The following is an 18,591-nucleotide window of genomic DNA, read 5'->3' on the forward strand; positions in this document are numbered from 1 at the left end:
TGTTATGAAGGTTTAGTTGGAAAGTGTGCTGTCTTATGAAGGTTTAGTTGAAGAGCGTGTTGTGTTATTAAGGTTTAGGTGAAGAGCGTGATGTGTTATGAATAGGGCCCTACCAAATTCACGGCCGTGAAAATCGCGTCACGGACCGTGAAATCAGCCTCTTCCCGTGTAATTGACCATTTGCCGTGAAATGCAGAATTTAAGTGCGCAACCAGTTTGAGAAAATACTGTGCTGACATGATTGACATTTTGGATGCGCGAATAAAAGCATTCACGTGTCTAAGACATTGATTGGTTAAATGAGCATCCGGGGTGGTCGCAATGATCATAGTTGTTACTAGCATAGTTTGAGTTAGCTGTCGCCAGCATGTTAGCTTAGGCCCTAACGTGCTGAAGATGTCGAAATCTAAAGCCTCAAAAAACACGACTGCAGACGACAGAGTAATTGAGTTTGGAAAACATATTTTACACGCTGATGGCGGGAAATTATTTTGTACGAGTTGTAATATCTCCTTAGATCACAGTCGACGAGCAACGATTCAGCGTCACTTGGAAAGTGAAACAAAAAGAGGGCTGCCGAAAAAGAACCACAAGGTCGTTCGGAGACGAGTCAAACGAGAACATTACGCAAAGTAGATTTAAACAACCAGCGGCCGAATTCCTGAAAGCAGTGCGCATTTTTGACCCTGCACAAACACTTATTTTGACGGTGGATTTAAACTCACTCCGCACGGACATTCCTGGATTTGACAAAAACTGTAGGCTGGAATTGCCGAACTACAAACACATCGCACAAGAGGTGGACACAACTTTACCAGTGCTAGCTTTTTGGAAATCCTCCGAATCTAGGCTACCACACCTTGCTAAAGTAGCGTGGCGCTGTCTGTCAATCCCGACGAACTCTTTGGACGCGGAGAGGGCCGTGTCAAAACATGGACAAGTATTTTCATCGCAGAGACAGAGCATGAAGCCAAGCACCATCGCAGGATGCTCAATGCTTACATTAAACCACCAGTACGGTTATGCTGTGTACAGTAGGCTGGGCTATTCAGGCCCTGTGTGAATAAAAAGTGTAATTTAATAATTGCCGTGAAATGTCGCATTTTTCTTATAGATTCCGTGAAATCTGTGATTTTCGAGAAACTAGGTCCGTGAAATTGAGCGAAATGTACCGTGAATTTGGTAGGGCCCTAGTTATGAAGGTTTAGTTAGAATGCGTGATGTGTTATGAAGGTTTATTTGGAAAGTGTGATGTGTTATGAAGGTTTATTTGGAAAGTGTGTTGTGTTATGAAGGTTTAGTAGGAAAGCGTAATGTGCTATGAAGGTTTAGTTGGAAAGCGTGATGTGTTATGAAGGTTTAGTTGAAGAGCGTGATGTGTTATGAAAGTTTAGTTGGAAAGTGTGTTGTGTTATGAAGGTTTAGTTGAAGAGCGTGTTGTGTTATTAAGGTGTAGGTGAAGAGCGTGCTGTGTTATGAAGGTTTAGTTGAAGAGCGTGTTGTGTTATGAAGGTTTAGTTGGAAAGTGTGATGTGTTATGAAGGTTTAGTTGGAAAGCGTGATGTGTTATGAAGGTTTAGTTGGAAAGTCTGATGTGTTATGAAGATTTAGTTGGAAAGTGTGCTGTGTTATGAAGGTTTAGTTGAAGAGCGTGTTGTGTTATGAAGGTTTAGTTGAAGAGCGTGATGTGTTATGAAGGTTTAATTGAAGAGCGTGATGTGTTATGAAGGTTTAGTTGGAAAGTGTATTGTGTTATGAAAGTTTAGTTGGAAAGTGTGTTGTGTTATGAAGGTTTAGTTGGAAAGTGTGCTGTGTTATGAAGGTATAGTTGGAAAGTGTGCTGTGTTATGAAGGTTTAGCTGGAAAGTGTGCTGTGTTATGAAGGTTTAGTTGAAGAGCGTGTTGTGTTATGAAGGTTTAGGTGAAGAGCGTGCTGTGTTATGAAGGTTTAGTTGAAGAGCGTGTTGTGTTATGAAGGTTTAGTTGAAGAGCGTGCTGTGTTATGAAGGTTTAGTTGAAGAGCGTGTTGTGTTATGAAGGTTTAGTTAGAATGCGTGATGTGTCATGAAGGTTTAGTTAGAAAGTGTGATGTGTTATTAAGGTTTATTTGGAAAGTGTGATGTGTTATGAAGGTTTAGTTGGAAAGCGTGATGTGCTATGAAGGTTTAGTTGGAAAGTCTGATGTGTTATGAAGGTTTAGTTGAAGAGCGTGATGTGTTATGAAAGTTTAGTTGGAAAGTGTGATGTGTTATGAAGGTTTAGTTGGAAAGCATGATGTGTTATGAAGGTTTAGTTGAAGAGCGTGATGTGTTATGAAAGTTTAGTTGGAAAGCGTGATGTGCTATGAAGGTTTAGTTGAAGTGCGTGATGTATTATGAAAATTTAGTTGAAGAGCGTGATGTGTTATGAAGGTTTAGTTGAAGAGCGTGATGTGTTATGAAAGTTTAGTTGGAAAGCGTGATGTGCTATGAAGGTTTAGTTGAAGTGCGTGATGTATTATGAAAATTTAGTTGGAAAGCGTGATGTGCTATGAAGGTTTAGTTGAAGAGCGTGATGTATTATGAAAATTTAGTTGGAAAGTGTGATGTGTTATGAAGGTTTAGTTGGAAAGCGTGATGTGCTATGAAGGTTTAGTTGGAAAGCGTGATGTGTTATGAAGGTTTAGTTGGAAAGCGTGATGTGCTATGAAGGTTTAGTTGGAAAGCGTGATGTGTTATGAAGGTTTAGTTGGAAAGCATGATGTGCTATGAAGGTTTAGTTGGAAAGCATGATGTGTTATGAAGGTTTAGTTGAAGAGCGTGATGTGTTATGAAAGTTTAGTTGGAGAGCGTGATGTGCTATGAAGGTTTAGTTGAAGTGCGTGATGTATTATGAAAATTTAGTTGGAAAGTGTGATGTGTTATGAAGGTTTAGTTGGAAAGTGTGATGTGTTAGGAGACACGTTTGTCTGTTTTCTCTTATCAAAGAACAAAGAAATGAACGTGACGCCTACAAACTTTATGAATTTAAAAATTCGTAATGCAACAGGAAGTACCTGAAGAAGAAAGAAAGAATGTGTGTGTGTGTGTGTGTGTGTGTGTGTGTGTGTGTGTGTGTGTGTGTGTGTGTGTGTGTGTGTGTGTGTGTGTGTGTGTGTGTAGGTACTTATGGAGGGCTGGCTGCTGGTCTCATTCTCCAGCTCGTCCTCCTCGATACAGGAAGTGATGAAAGAGTTCTCCGCTGGTGCAGGGACCAGGAAGCTCTGACCACTGGGGAGGGGAGGAGGAGAAGTGGTACATGACATCTCAAAGATGGACGGTGTCACTTCACAGGTGTTAACTCTAAACACAGAGTTCAGACTCAGTTTGTGGACATCTAACACTATGTGTGAGCTGTTGACTGAAGAGAACTATGCTCTGAGACAACAGGTTCAATCTGCAAGAAGCTGCATAATTTCGCTGTATTTGAGGGTCAATCACCTTTCAAAGAACTTCCATTTTAAATAACCAGAAGCTGATTAACCTCACCCTGAATACATGGGAAGCAAGTAATACTTAAGACAAGTGAGAGGCAAAACACAAGTTCCAAGAATCATTCATTCATTCATTCTTTCATCTTCATCTTGTCATGAAGATGTCATGCCAGCAAGAGTACTCAGCAGTTATGGAGACGAGACAGAGTCTTTCAAGGTCCACAAGGCTGTGTCATTGCTCCAATCCTGTTCTGTCTTCATTGCCACTATCCTCTACCTCACAGGCCCCATCTGCCTCAGGGAATCAAAATCATGTGTAGGACTGATGGGGATCTTCTGGACATTAACAGATCCCAGGCTAAAAGTAAAACCACCACCACATCCATCACTGAGCTGCAGTACGCCGATGACAATCGCTCAGTGTCCCAAGTAGAAGAGGAACTACAGAGCATACTGGATGCCTTTGCAAAGGCACACAAGCAGCTTGGCCTGGCCATTAAAATAAAAAAGACCCATATCCAACCTTCACCCAACAGAAATATGTCTGCTCTGCCCCCATCCATCTCTATAGACAACACCAGACTCAGAAAATGTGGAACAGTTCCCAACTTGAAAACGTGGCACAGTTCCCATATCTTAGCAGTCTTCTCTCCTCCAAAGCCAACATTGACATCGAAATACACCATCGTCTCAGTTGTGCCAGCCGGCCTTCTCTACACCGAGCAAAAGAGTTCTGGAAAATTGCGACCTTCAGGCCAGAAAAAAATGTTTGCTGTACAAAGTGGTAGTGCTGCTCACCCTACTGTATGGGGCTGAAATATGGGCCACATATAGCAGGTATCTGAAGGCACTCGAGGCATACCAACAGCAATGCGTCAGGAAGATCCTTAAGATCAGCTGGGAGGATAAGTTCACCAACTTCAGCGTCCTTGAGGAGGCCAACATGCCTACTATAACTGACACCATAACACAACATCAGCTGAGATGGACTGGCCATGTCCTCCGCATGTCTGACTCTCGCCTTCTGAAACAAGTCCTTTACTCTCAGCTCGTGACAGGATGCCATGCCCCAGGAGGACAAAAGAAGCGATATAAAGATAACATCAAGGCCCACATCAGAAGGTTTGACATCGACCTTAACACCTGGGAACAAGCAGCAAAAAACAGGGAGGCCTGGAGGCTGGCTGTCCGTGAGGGTGCTGTGCACTACAACCATGACCTCACTGTGCTGCTGAAAACAAGTGCAGACCCAGAAAGGAGCGAGTTACCAGAAAGACCTCAACCACTCCTTCACACCCTTGCCCACAATGCCCCAAAATATGCGGCTCCAGGATCGGCCTCTACGCCCACCTGAAGACCCAGAAGGACCCAGAAGGAGGACATTCATACTAAACCCCGAGTGATCGCCGATGATGATGACGATGACTGGCTGTGAAAACAAATTTCCTGCAGGACATTAAAGACTATATCTATCTATTTATTACATTTTCAAGAGTTATTACATTAGTGGGAAATGATCATATTACTATGAGGGTTTAGGCTGTGGGGTTTAGTGCAGAAGAGTGAACCTACTCTGATGCTACTCCAGATGTTTCTCCCATATTTTTCCTGAAAAGGGTCTTAGGAAAAGGGGCGCCATACATTGTTGTGGACTCTACCCATATTAGAGAAAGTCGTGTAAACGCAATGTGAATATAAAGCCCTCAGAAAATGTAACTGGGATATAGGTCTCTACAAGTCAACTTCACTTGTCTTGAGGGTTGGCACTGGGGTGGTCAGAGGTACCTGTATGTGTGCAGGTTGAGAGACCCCAGCAAGGAGCAGGAAGATCGTCCTGAGGTCACCGACTCGGAGGTCACAGAGGGTACACTCACCGCTGCTCGCTTAAAAGGATTGGAGTGGTCAAACAGAGAGACTGCGATCGAAGCCCGTGTCCTGGCACCTGGAGACAGACAGACACACACACACACACACACACACATGAAATATTGGTCACATGCACATAATTCTGGATTTGGCTCATTACAGTTTTTTTGATTGCCAAGACATTTCTTGAAATTAAGATCCATTTCCATCCATGCATCCATTATCCAAACCGCTTATCATGCTCTCAGGGCCACGGGGATGCTGGAGCCTATCCCAGCAGTCATTAGATGGCAGGCAGGGAGACACCCGGGACAGGCCGCCAGGCTATCTCAGGGCAAGGAATGGATGTCTATATAACCACGGCTGCATATCTGATTATCTTTGGGTGTCTAGAAAAGCGCTATATAAATGTAATGATTATTATTACCTTCAGTATGTTAAAAGGGAATCAAATCTTGTCATAATCTGCTATGATATCGCAGCTGAATAACTCGTGGACTTGTATTAAATGGTAAAATATCAAGATCCATTCCCCAAAACTCTAAATTACAAATGCATAATCGCACAGTCATCTAAGAAACTTCAAACTTCCATGTCAAAACCAAACTCTCCACTCCAAACCATGTAGTCTTACATCTAAACCAAACTTCAGACATCAAATAAAAGCGATCAAATACACATACGTCACAAAAAAGCCGTTACACACTAGTGAGATCAATTCAAAACACTACCGAAAATACCTGTCACTGCAATGAATAATGGCGCTCATGGTTTTCCCCCAGAACAACCTCTTTACATGATGAACACAAGTTCAAGTACAAGTTCCACAGTGACATGCATATGCCCTGGCTCTCAGCCCTGACAAACTGTATTTAAGGAAATAATCTCATCTCATCTCATCATCAGCCAGTTCTCGGGGGTCGGTTCGCGGTGGCAGCAAGCTAAGTAGGGCACTCCAGACGTCCCTCTCTCCAGCAGCGCCCTCCAGCTCCTCCTGGGGGAGCCCAAGGTGTTCCCAGGCCAGAATGGACATGTAGTCCCTCCAGCAAGTTCTGGGTCTAATCCCACAGAGTAATAAATCACTGAAGTTATGTAAGGCGCCTACTTTTCATTATTTTGATGGCCAGGGGGTAAAAATTGTCGTTGAGATGTCTTGTCGGAGCTCTGATGCTCGCTAAGCATCCCGAGGGAAGGAGAACAGATCATGTGATGGGTGGATGGTGTCCTGCATGATACTTAGGGCCTTCCTCCCGCAACGGGTGGTGTATATGTCCTGAAGCTGTGGCAATGCTGCTCCTATGGTTTTTGAAGCCGTTTCCACCATCCTTCTCAGCTGTTTGTGGTCCTGTTCCGTCAGGTTGCCAAACCACACCAGTACGCTTCCAGTAAGGATGCTCTCTATGGAAGTCTGACAGAAACTCACCAGGGTTTTTGTGGACACTCTGAATTTTTTAAGACGTCTCAGTAAGTATAGTTAGTCTCTGTTGTGCCTTCTTACTGACACAAATGGTGTTTCGAGACCAGGGGCCAAATGTAGAAATCCGTGTAGACGCAAAACAGGAAACGAGCATATGCAGTCTTTTCATCAGATTTATAAAACCCCACGTACGTCTGTTCCCACTGGTTTTTTCCTCATACATCTCAATCACCCTGAAATTGTGTGCATGTGTATGAGCCTTCTGACCATGCCCACAATTTACTATAAATCGCTTCCAACATTACTATAAATGGCTTCCAACGGGTCCAATCTGGCCTGGGAACGCCTTGAGATCCCCCAGGAGGAGCTGGAGGGCGTTGCCGGGGAGAGGGACATCTGGAGTGCCCCTACTTAGCTTGCTGCCACCGCGACCCGACCCCGGAAAAGCGGCTGAAGATGAGATGAGATGAGGCTTCCAACACACCCCCAATCTCCTGGTTTGCGTACAAAGGGCCCGCATTTAGTTTAGTTTTGAGGAGAAATGGCGGAAGCATTTGAAGAGGCGCAGTTTTATCATCCGTAAACTGGAAATAATGGCTGACCAATTTGACAGAAGACGACGCCTAAGCTCTGGCATTACCAACAAAATGACACAAGATGGCAGAAAGTAACTGAAGCAGTCACAGACCCTGGAGGAGATTAAAAACAAGTCACACCTGAAGGTGTAGGTTATTCTTACTCCCCAATAATACAGAAGAATCTTTATTCACATGAAGACCATGTACTATTTATTTGTTTATTTATATAAAGGCCATTGTTATAACTGCTATAGTGCTTAGTGAAATGCATATTTACTCAAGCTAGAATAGAATTAAGGCTTGTCACTATGTAATCATAGTGAAGCTTTTTTAAAGTACAGATCACATCCTAACATAATGTTGTAAAAGAAAGAAGAAAAAAAAAACTCTGAGTAAAAGTCACCAAAATTCACTTTTATAATCCTTTTTTTTGCCAACTCGCAACACCACACTAATCGGACTCAAAAGACTGTGTGTACGGCATGCATGGTGTGAAAGATGTGCACTTTCTCACCACCCGTGGATTGTTATACATTCAGGAACCTGCGTGGGGAGTAGTGTACAAAAGTACATTTTTCGTGTGTATGCCTGGTTTATACATTTGGCCCCCGGAGAGTGAGTCTGACATCTGAATGCCTAAAAATCTCAAGTTCTTTACAATTTTAACAGAGACATTGTTGATGTAAACTGGTGTCTGAACTGTTTTGGACTTCCTAAAATCCCCTGCTTCCTATAGGCATCTTCATTGTTGTCATTTATCAGTCCAATCACTTTGGTGTCATCTGCGAATTTCACTATGCTGTTATGATACTGGGCGACCCAGTCATGTGTGAGCAGACTGTAGAGTAAGGGACTAAGGCAACAACCCTGCGGTGCTCCTGTGTTGAGAATTATGGTAGATGAGTAGATGGTACCTGCCTTCACTGTCTCAGGTCTGCCTGTCAGAAAGTCATATAACCACTTACACATGGAATTACATAGACCAAGGTCCCTAAGCTTTACCACCAATTTACATGGTACAACGCTATTAAATGAAGCGCAGTGGTGCAGTGGTTCGCGCTGTCGCCTCATAGTCCTGGGTTCGAATCCCCGGGGTTGTTCAACCTTGGGGGGGTCATCCCAGGTCGTCCTCTGTGTGGAGTTTGCATGTTCTCCCCGTGTCTATGGTGGGTTTTCTCTGGGTGCGCCGGTTTCCCCCACCATAAAAAAAGACATGCATGTTAGGGTGAATACTCCTGTCTGTGCCCCTGACCGAGGCATGGCAAGACAAACTGGAGTTGGTCCCCGGGTGCTGCAAGGCAGCTGCCACTGCTCCTAGCTACACACCTAGGGATGGGTTAAATGCAGAGCATAATTTCCCTATGGGGATCAATAGAGTATATATATATATATATATATATATATATATATATATATATATATATATATATATATATATATATACACTATATATACGTATATAATTTTAAAAAATGCAGAGCTATAGTCAATAACCAACATTCTGTGTTTTTTCCCTCAAGGTGTTTGAATACAATATGCTGATTTATGAGCTGCATAATTGATTTGGGTGCTCCGGTTTCCTCCCACAGTCCCAAGACATGTAGGTCAGCTGAATCAGCCGTACTAAATTGTCCATAGATGTGAATGTGTCAGCCCTGTGATGGACTCGCAGCCTGTCCAGAGTGTCTCCCCACCTGCCACCCAGTGACTGCTGGGATAGGCTCCAGCTTCCCGCGACCCCAATTGGGATAAGCGGCTTGGATAATGGATGGATGCAGAGCCAATGACACAGCATCTTCCACAGGTCGATGTGACCAATAAGCAAACTGTAGCGGATCAAGGTTCACAGGAATGTTAGGATTTATGTATGTCTTAACTAATTTTTCAAAGCATTTCATTATTACTAAGGTCAAGGCAACAGGTCTGTAGTCATAAAGACAGGATAGGGGTGATTTTTTTGGGTACAGGCACGATAAGCATTTTCTTAAAAATCGTAAGAACCACACATAGTGACAACGACAGGTTAAAATGTCTGTAAAAACATTCGATAGCTAACCAGAGCAGGTCTTAAGGACATGAGATGGGATACAGTCTGGTCCGGCAGCTTTGCGTGCTTTGTCAAATTTAAAAACCTTACTCATGTGAGCCTTTGTCACTTGATATGTTACCTCGTTGAGTGAGTGCACAACAGTTCTGTGAATTGTCTGATGAACCCAAGTCACACTCCAAGCGGGTATAGAACCTGTTCAGGTCATCAGGGAGTGAAGCAGTGGTGTTAGTCAAACCACCCGGCTTGGGTTGGTAGTCCATTATCGTTTGCAGTCCCTGCCACATGCACCTGGAGCCCCCGTCGTTGTAATGCTGTTCTAGTTTATCCCAGTATTGTTTTTTGGCTGACTTGATGGCTTTCCTCAGTACATACCTGGCCTCCTTGTAGCGGTCCTTATCCTGACTTTAAAAGCGGCAGTCCTTTCTTTTAGTCTAAGCTGAATGTCACTATTGATCCAAGGTTTCTGATTTGGATAGGAGCGGGTGGTACGAATGGGAATACAGGCGTCCAGACAGAATTTAACATAGCCAGCAACTGTATCAGCGTATTCGTTCAAATCCAGAGGGTTCCTAAAAACTGACCAGTGTGTTGAATAAAAAAACCCTGAAGTTTGAGCTCATTTGCTGCCGACCAGCTCTGTACTGTCCTCAATGTGGGTTTCTCGCTCTTAACTTTCTGCTTATAAGCAGGTAACAAGAGCATGGATGAATAGTCCGATTTCCCAAAATGAGGCCGTGGAATAGACCTACACTCTCTCTCGATAGTAGAATAGCAGTAATCCAAGACCTTGTTGCCCCTGGTTGGACAGCTGACATGCTGGAAGTACGTATTTAGGTAGCACTGATTTGAGGCTACAGCGACTCTAATCCCCCACCACAATGGAAATAGCCTGTGGATGTTTATTCTCATAGCCACTGATTGCGCCGTAGAGCTCTTCCAGAGCTACCGTAGCGTTGGCTTGTGTGGAATGTAAACAACAGTTAACAGGACAGAAGGGAACTGCCTTGGTAGATAAAATGATCAACACTTGATTGTAGGATGTTCCAACACTGGCGAACAGGACTGGGAGGTTACTCCTACATTGGTGCACCGAGAATTGTTAATCAGAAAACATAACCCCCCACCTTTTACCTCACCGGTCGTTTCACTCAAGCGGCCCAGTCGGGGCACGGAGAAGGCTGTATGGCCCTGTCCGGGATGTTCGAGGTTAGCCAGGTCTCAGTAAAACAGAACACGCAGCGATCCCTCATGTCCCATTGGGCACTAATACGGCAGTATAGTTCATCTAGCTTGTTGCCAACAGATTGTGTATTGGTTAGCAAAATGCTAGGGGATGGAAGGTCGAGTCGGGTGATGCCGTAGCCTAGCCAGGACCCTGCCCCATCTTCTGTGTTTCCGCCAGTATTGGCCTCGGTTGCTGGTGCTCCAAGATACCCTAGGGTTGTAAACAATGTCTTTTGTATCTCCGGAGGTGCGCACAAGTCTGGAACCTTTAGTATTAAGTCCAGTAAGGTCTTACAGTCATAAATGGTCACTGTAGTCATAGTATGTGTGAGAAAGCTAACAATTAATGCAAAAACTAATACAAAGGAGAGAGACGCTCGTAGCGTGTTGCCATCAGCCAGCACCATCTTATAACATAAAGACACAACATGTATAAAAAAATTTAATTCCTCTATGTAATGTAGTAAAATAAATTGAAATTGAGTGAAAAGGTAAATATGCAACCGATAAAGAATGTAGAATACAGTATTTACCAAAATAAACCAATGGGGAAAAAATGAAACGGTTTGTACATAAAGAAAGAAATCGCATTTATTCTGCCTCAGCATCCCTTCTGTGGTATGGGTCGGGGCAGAGATACTCATCTACATCACAGGCAATATTAGCCCTAGCCAGGTGGGGGGGCCCTTGCATCCCTTATCCACCCCTGGCAAACCTCAACTGTAATATCTAAATAAGCCTTCTCATTGACATCCCATGCAGGAGGACATGGTCAACTACAGTTGCATGAAACTCATATGAAACTACTTGTCTCCTTGCCTTTCCTCTTCCTCCTCCTCTCCTGTGTACTCTTCCTCTACCTTCAGGTGGATCCATTGTTCCAAAACAAGTGAACTGACCCACGGCCCTTTTATCTATCTATCCGTCTATCCTGAGGTTCTGACCGATGTGTGAACAGTTTCGACTCTTTGTGTTTCCACATGGGGAATTGTGTGTTAACTGGGTTTGAGCTGCGATGACTTGAGTTCATGATATTGAATGCCAGTGCGTTCTACTACATGAGCACATGGTGCAGCCAGTCATATAAGAAGGCATTTGTGTGTAGGTTTTTCCACACAAAAAAATTCAACAAATCTGAATAATATGTGAAAACAGGGGAACAGTGTTTACAGTTTTGGGAAATGGGTCTGGGTCTGTTTTTTGGTAGGTGGCGTCATGGTTTGGGATGTTTAGTTAATAGGCTGAGTTATAGTGTGTAAACAATCGAGAAAAACAGTAATGTTCATGCCAGTCCACTCCATTAAATTAATTCTACGACATCATGCTAGTGGCATGTGTGTGTGTGTTGGTGTATACAGGTATTTATGTGTGGCAGACATATTTGTGTAAAACTGTAATTGACAGTAGTCGGTGTGTATGAGCATGATTGTGTGTGTGAGAGATGCGGTGGTGTGTACTGCCTGCTCACCTCTGCCTTTCATGATGTAATCCACTGCTCTGTCACTGATGGCTGCTTCACTGGGCTGGATGTCCAGATAGGGTTTGTTACCAACTCCCATAGAAACCAACTCCTTCATCCTAATTTCTGAACACACACGCACACACACGCGCATGCGCACACGCCCGCACACACACACACACACACACACAGGTGTAATCTAGAATCTAACACACTTAATGTTTAAAAACACTAAGCAAAGCTGCAGAAGTGAGAACTGTTTATTTGGATCAGCTGTCTCTCTACCTGTCTTCTCTCTACATGTCTCTGTCTGTCTGGTTAAATTCAGTAGGTATCTGTTTGAGTCTATGTATTATTTATTCTAGTCTGTGTGTTATTTATTCATCTGTCTGTCTACCTGATTGTCTAGGTGTAACTCTCAGGAAAAATTATCATGCACAACAGCAAAGTGACAGGGAGAAAGATAAAATTATTGAGAAGTGATACAGACAGACAGATAGGTGACCAAACAGGAAGTTTACCTTTGTTCCTAGTGGCTTGTCTCCACAGAATGCGGCCTATGTCTCTGGTCCAGGACTGTTTGATGTCCTCTCTTGCTGCCTGTAGGACAAAAACTTGGTTTTTGGTCGTCCTCCGTCGAAACCAGATCTCAAAGCGCAGCCCGCTGTCTCCGGATGACTCTGTCAGTCCCAAGTCAGCACTCTGGGAGGGATGGGTAGTCACAGTTAGGCTGGCAAAGCCTGGGAGCTGGATGTCAGAAGTGGGTGAAGTGGGCGCTTACCTTAAAGGAGTGTTTGTAGATGAAAACATCCAAGCCCCCCTCCACCCGCTTAGTTTTACTGAGCAGAACCAAGTCCTCAAACAGGAAGACATGACGCTGACACTTCCTCCTCCCATTCCAGATAGTAAACTCATCCTGCCTGATAAGCTGGCCTTGTTCCTTCAAGTTTACCTAGTGAGAGAGAGCAAGAAAAGAGAAGAGCAAAAATGAGCCCATGTTCGCACAGCGGTACAATGACCATCAATATTAAGTATGATGATCCGCTGTGGCGACCCCTAACGGGAGCAGCCGAAAGTAGTAGTAGTAGATTAAGTATTTCATTAGATTAAAAAAGTGGAAAAACTAGCTAACTAGCAAGGTAAGAGTGATAAGTTAGCTGTTAGCCTGCTACAGGCGAACTAATAGAGATGGTGATGGGAAGAGAAATAAATAAAATCAGACAAATGAAATTAGACAAAGGATAACCCTTGGAAAATAAAAACAGGACATAAGAAACTCCTGCTAAGATAAAGACAATTTGGAAGGTGGGATCCCTCTTCTTCTTCTTCTTTTGGCTTGTTCCCTGTTTCTCAGGGGTCGCCACAGCAGATTTTTGCCCTCCGTAGCTTTCTGTCTGACACGTCCCTCTCCCGCAGTCCAACCCTCCTCATGTCCTCCTCTATCTGGTCTCCATCTTTTCCTTGGTCTTCCTCTTTGTTTTGCCAGGTATTTCCAGGTACAATACCTTCTTTCCTATATAGTCTACGCCTCCTCTCTGTACATGTCCACACCATCTCAGTCTTGTCTCTTTCAATCCCCTCTGTGCATAACTGTAGTCCACCGACTTCCGGTTTCTACTGCAGTGGTCAGACCAGTTTCCTGTTTGTTGGCGTGTGCTATTGACAACTGCAGATTTTTCACGATGCCTGCAAGATTCACCATGGATAAATGTCAACAACATGCACAGACCTGTCGACAAACTTTCACCTGCACCTACCAGCAAACAGCTGAAAAGTCTGAAGTTGTACGTATCAAGTTACGTCCACAATTATGAGGATGGTCCGGATGGACAGACATAACTTGATATGTACAACTTGAAACTTTTCACCCATTTGCTGGTAAGTGCGGGTGAACGTATTTGACAATTCTGTGCATGTCGTGTCCGTGAGTTAGAGCAGCTTCTTTCGGCTATGATTATGTTAGACAAGAAGGGCACTCCAGATAGCCTTAGCATCGGTCCTGACAGCAGACCTGCTATTGTTAGCACTAGCTCAGCCTCGTCGGCAGGTGTGGCAGTTTGTCTGTTCACCGGTGTGGGAAGGCTCGCAAGAGCAAGCCACCGATCGTGTGGCCTGGTCTGCAGTCACCTCTCCCGATTGCAAACCGGTTTTCGCCCCTCACCAGACCTGTTGGTAGTCCTACCAGCCAACGTGCCTCTCCCACTCCTGTTGATGGAGTAAAGCAACGCACGCTAGTGATAGGAGACTCCATTATCTGTAATTTTTTATGTTATTTATTTATTTTTACTACTTTATTGATCCCCGTGGGGAAATTCTTCCTCTGCATTTAACCCATCATCCTAGCTGTGTAGCTAGGAGCAGTGGGCAGCCGCCGTGCAGCGCCTGGGGACCAACTCCAGTTCACCTTGCTATGCCTCGGCCAGCGGCACAGACAGGAGTATTAACCCTAACATGGGGAAACCGGAGCATCCGGAGAAAACCCACGCAGACACGGGGAGAACATGCAAACGCCACACAGAAAGGACTTGGGATGACCCCCCCTAAGGTTGGACAACCCTGGGTTTCGAACTCAGGACCTTCTTGCTGTGAGGCGACAGCGATAACCACTGCGCCACCCCTAATATCAGATTATTATATCAGATTAATCCCGTAATATCAGATTAGCTTCACCAGCCTTGGTTCACTGTTTACCCAGGGCCAGAGTCTCCGACACAAGAGGATAATCTTAGGGTGCTGCCTTCACGGAGGGAGAATCAGGGAACCCAGGCACATAGCAGCACTACTTTCAGCAATATTGTTATTCACGGTGGCACAAATAATGCTAGGATGAGGCAATCAGAGAACACAAAGCCCAGCCAAGTCAGGACACTTGAGTTTGCCAGAAAGATGTGTTGGCATCGAGTAATTATCCTGGTACCTTACCTGTGAAGGTTAATGATGAGATGTACAGTAGGCTCACCTCAATGAACCGCTGGCTGGCTCGTTACTGTAATGAGCAGGGATTTGGCTTTGTTGATAACTAGCCTTTTTTCTGGGGCCGCCCCTACCTTACCTTACCTTATCTTATCCGTTTTGACTTTGAGGAGTGCGTAACTGACTGTGAGATGAGCAGTTTCAGTGGAGTGGCCACTTTTGAAGCCTGACTGACTTGGATTGACTGGGGTATTCTAGAAGAGAAAGGAGGAAAGCTGAAGACATGCTGCTCATGTGAGTGTTTTGGCTGGGAAAGGGAGCAACGGGTCCGGCCGATAGTTTTGTTGTTTTTTTTGGGGGGGGGGGTGGAGAAGGCGGAGAACAGCTTGTGGAGGTTGTAGGTTTTGGAAGCCTTGTGCTGGTAAGAGGATAATCTGAGCAACATTATATCGTGCAGAAAAAGAGGATAGCAGTGATTCATAGTGTATTAGAGCATTGTTGTCTCTGAAATTGCATACATGTGCCAATGTAAAAATTTAAAGACAATTTAAACATCAGCTCACATCACAGTCAATGATGGCATCCATGGCCAGCAGATCGTTTCCATGGCGCAGCTGGAACTTGACCATCTGGGTAGCAGTATGAAGGGCGGTGAGCTCTGCCTCCTGAGCATGACTGACCTCCTTAATGAGATCTTTCAGCAGCAAGGCATATTTACTCATCCTCTGAACTGGCTTCAGCAGGTAGGAGGCCAGATCCATCTTATCCTTCAACTCTAACTGCTTCTCCTTGGGGAGGGAGGTGAGAGGAGGAGAGAAGAGGAGGGGACAGGATGAAAGGAAAAGACAAAAGGAGAGAAGGAGAGGCAGGGAGAGGGGACGAGGAGGTTTAAGATATGGTTCAGCGGTGGAGGATGGTGAAATGGTGTGTGTGTGTGTGTGTGTGTGTGTGTGTGTTTCCTTACCCTGAAGAATGTGTTTCCGTGGCTAGACAACAGGTAGTCAGATTTGGGTTTGTTCTTGCTGTACAGGGCATACAGAGCAAACTGCTCCTGCTGCAAAAATGGAAGAAAAATATTTAGGCTATGCATTTTCTACGTTTCCACTTAATCACTAAGAACCCCCCTCATGTGCATGTGGTAACTAAAGTTAGTTAGTTACACCTCATTAAGTCCCTTGGGGAGATTCATCCTCTGCATTTGAGTCATCCTTTGACTACGAAGAGCACTGACTGGCCACAGTGTCGCTGCTAAATTCTGAGACCAGTGCCTTGGTTGGACACCTAAAAGCTAAAATTGGCGGTGTGCATCTCACCCTCTGACACCAAATGAATTTATATCTCAATATGCAATCAACGATCTGATGTATATAAACATGTTTAAAACAGCCAAAGAATTGATACAACTTAATTCAGCCCATTCATGATACAGTATGATGTGCTGCGATATGATGCAATTCAGTCCAGTATGTGTAATAGTACAAACAGTTCCATCTTAATTTGACTAATGCTATAGTTTCGTGACAAGCTGCAACAAGAAATCCAACTCAGTAATAGGAGACGGATTGAATAGAATAGACATTATAAACAGAGCTGCAGGATTGAGAAAGTGATGTAGTAGATAGACTGATCTTTAAGGTACAGGATTACAAATACAGGATTTTCCCTCAGGACTTGGAGAAGACATTTAAAAGCATACAAAGGGGGTTATTCATAAAACTCATCAGCCGGGTTACCAATGGTGATGTGGTAGTGGCTAATAGTGTGGTGGTAGATGTTTTCTCTATTCATAAACACAGATTAGCACCTCAGTTTTATAGCTAACAATTTTACCCCACTCTTCCGAACTGTCCCGGTCACTGCTCCACCCCCTCTGCCGATCCGGGGAGGGCTGCAGACTACCACATGCTTCCTCCGATACATGTGGAGTCACCAGCCGCTTCTTTTCAATTCAATTCAATTTATTGTCATTAAAAACAATGTGCAGGTACATGTTAAAAATGAAATGAAGGCTGTGGCTTCACCAAACAGTGCAAGACAGACACAGACAAACACAGCAAGCACAGTATTAGATCTACACACATGAAGACCAAAAGCCAAAAATAAGTTAAAAAAGCGCAAGAGTACAAAATAGTTAAAAATATCAACAGACATTCAGTCCAGGTTCAGGTGGGCAACAGCTTGTGGAAAGACGCTGTTTTTGAGCCTGGTAGTGCGGGCTCTGAGGCTCCTGTAATGCCTCCCAGAGCGCAGGGGGGAGAACAGTCCATAGTTGGGGTGGGTGGGCTCTCTGCTGATGCTCAGACCCCTTCGAAGGCAACGTTTTCGATAAATGTCTTTTATGGCTGGGAGCTGGGTACCGGTGATATGCTGGGCCGGGGATCGCCGGGGATTGGAGTTTCACCTGACAGTGAGGAGTTTCCCTAGGGGACGTAGCATGCGGGAGGATGACGCTATTCCCCCAAGTTCCCCCTCCCCCCCGAACAGGCGCCCTGACCGATGAGAGGAGGCGCTAGTGCAGTGACCATGTCTTCTGATTTAATTAAAGGCATTAACTGTTAAGGATTCTGTTGTGCTACGGTATTGTTGTTTGTGTTGTTATTTGTTAATAAAAAAACATTTTCCAAAAGGTTTGGTTTACTTTATGTATGTTTGTAATCCCGAGGGATTTGGTTGCACGAGGTCCTATCTATCCAAAATTGAAAACCGAATACCTACCCAAACGAACGAATATCCAGATAGCTGAATATTCGGGTCCAGCCCTACATACGATAGTGGATAACTGCTTTACATATTGATTTTAACTGGCTTTCACACAGGCCACAGCTGACAGTGATACCATGTTACAGTGTCTCCTCAATGGTGACCACCGTGACAGTATTTTTGTTTGTTTGTGTGCTAGCTAAGTGTGTATAACTCCATTTGTGTGTTTGTGTGTGTGTATACATACATGTCGGAGGAAGCAGTCAGACACTCTTAGTGGGTGTCTCCAGCAAGCCTCAAGTTCTTTCAGGAAGAACTGGCTGTGGAAGTCCAGAAGCTTCTCCAGGTTTCCAAAGATGACCGAGCGTTTTCCCCGCAGGTCTTGAGGTAAGTCAGTGCGCTCCATCTCTGGGAAGTAGTGCTGGATTACGTACTGAAGAGAACGCACGTAGTCTCTCTCTGTGGTGACCATCTCCTCTATGATGTGCCGTAGTTTACTAAAGAAACACAAGACGTAGTCAATAACAAACCCGTGAGCTCTGAGGCACTGGCTGGCATCTCACTGTTCAGTGTGGTTGATTCTGTCCCTTTATCATGTTCCACAAGAGCCAGTGTCACCCATACTGAGGACACAACACAGTTTTAAGGCTGGGTCTGGGCTTTAAGTGTGAGGGTCACAGACTTGACTTGAAAGCATCACAATTATTTCAATCATGTTTGATTTTTAAAAAGTGGCATCTTCACAAGTTGACGAACTTGTCAATGGATACTTGTAACAGCCAATGAGAGCTGAGCATGAGCATCCAAAAACTGGGAAGTATGGAGATAAAAAAAAACAACTTTTTTTTCTATATAAATCTGTTTTATGTTCTGCTTAGTCTTTCTACTGAGCATCATAGTGCACATTTTTTCATCTTTAATTATCCATTTCCA

General features: G+C 44.3%; 1 protein-coding gene across 1 annotated transcript in view; it reads right to left on the bottom strand.

Moving 5' to 3' along the window:
- Positions 1-18,591, bottom strand: part of plekhg4 (pleckstrin homology domain containing, family G (with RhoGef domain) member 4) — a 92,247-nt gene that overhangs the window by 6,082 nt on the left and 67,574 nt on the right. Inside the window, exons 18-25 of the mRNA XM_056279406.1 lie at positions 17,906-18,155; positions 15,923-16,012; positions 15,522-15,746; positions 12,827-12,997; positions 12,567-12,747; positions 12,055-12,171; positions 5,237-5,393; positions 3,145-3,320 (exon numbers count right to left, since the gene is read on the bottom strand). Of these exons, the coding sequence (XP_056135381.1) occupies positions 3,145-3,320; positions 5,237-5,393; positions 12,055-12,171; positions 12,567-12,747; positions 12,827-12,997; positions 15,522-15,746; positions 15,923-16,012; positions 17,906-18,155 (1,367 nt within the window). The remainder of the gene's footprint in view (positions 1-3,144; positions 3,321-5,236; positions 5,394-12,054; positions 12,172-12,566; positions 12,748-12,826; positions 12,998-15,521; positions 15,747-15,922; positions 16,013-17,905; positions 18,156-18,591) is intronic.

The sequence above is a fragment of the Lampris incognitus genome, chromosome 4, assembly GCF_029633865.1.
Source record: "Lampris incognitus isolate fLamInc1 chromosome 4, fLamInc1.hap2, whole genome shotgun sequence".
NCBI lineage: Eukaryota > Metazoa > Chordata > Actinopteri > Lampriformes > Lampridae > Lampris > Lampris incognitus.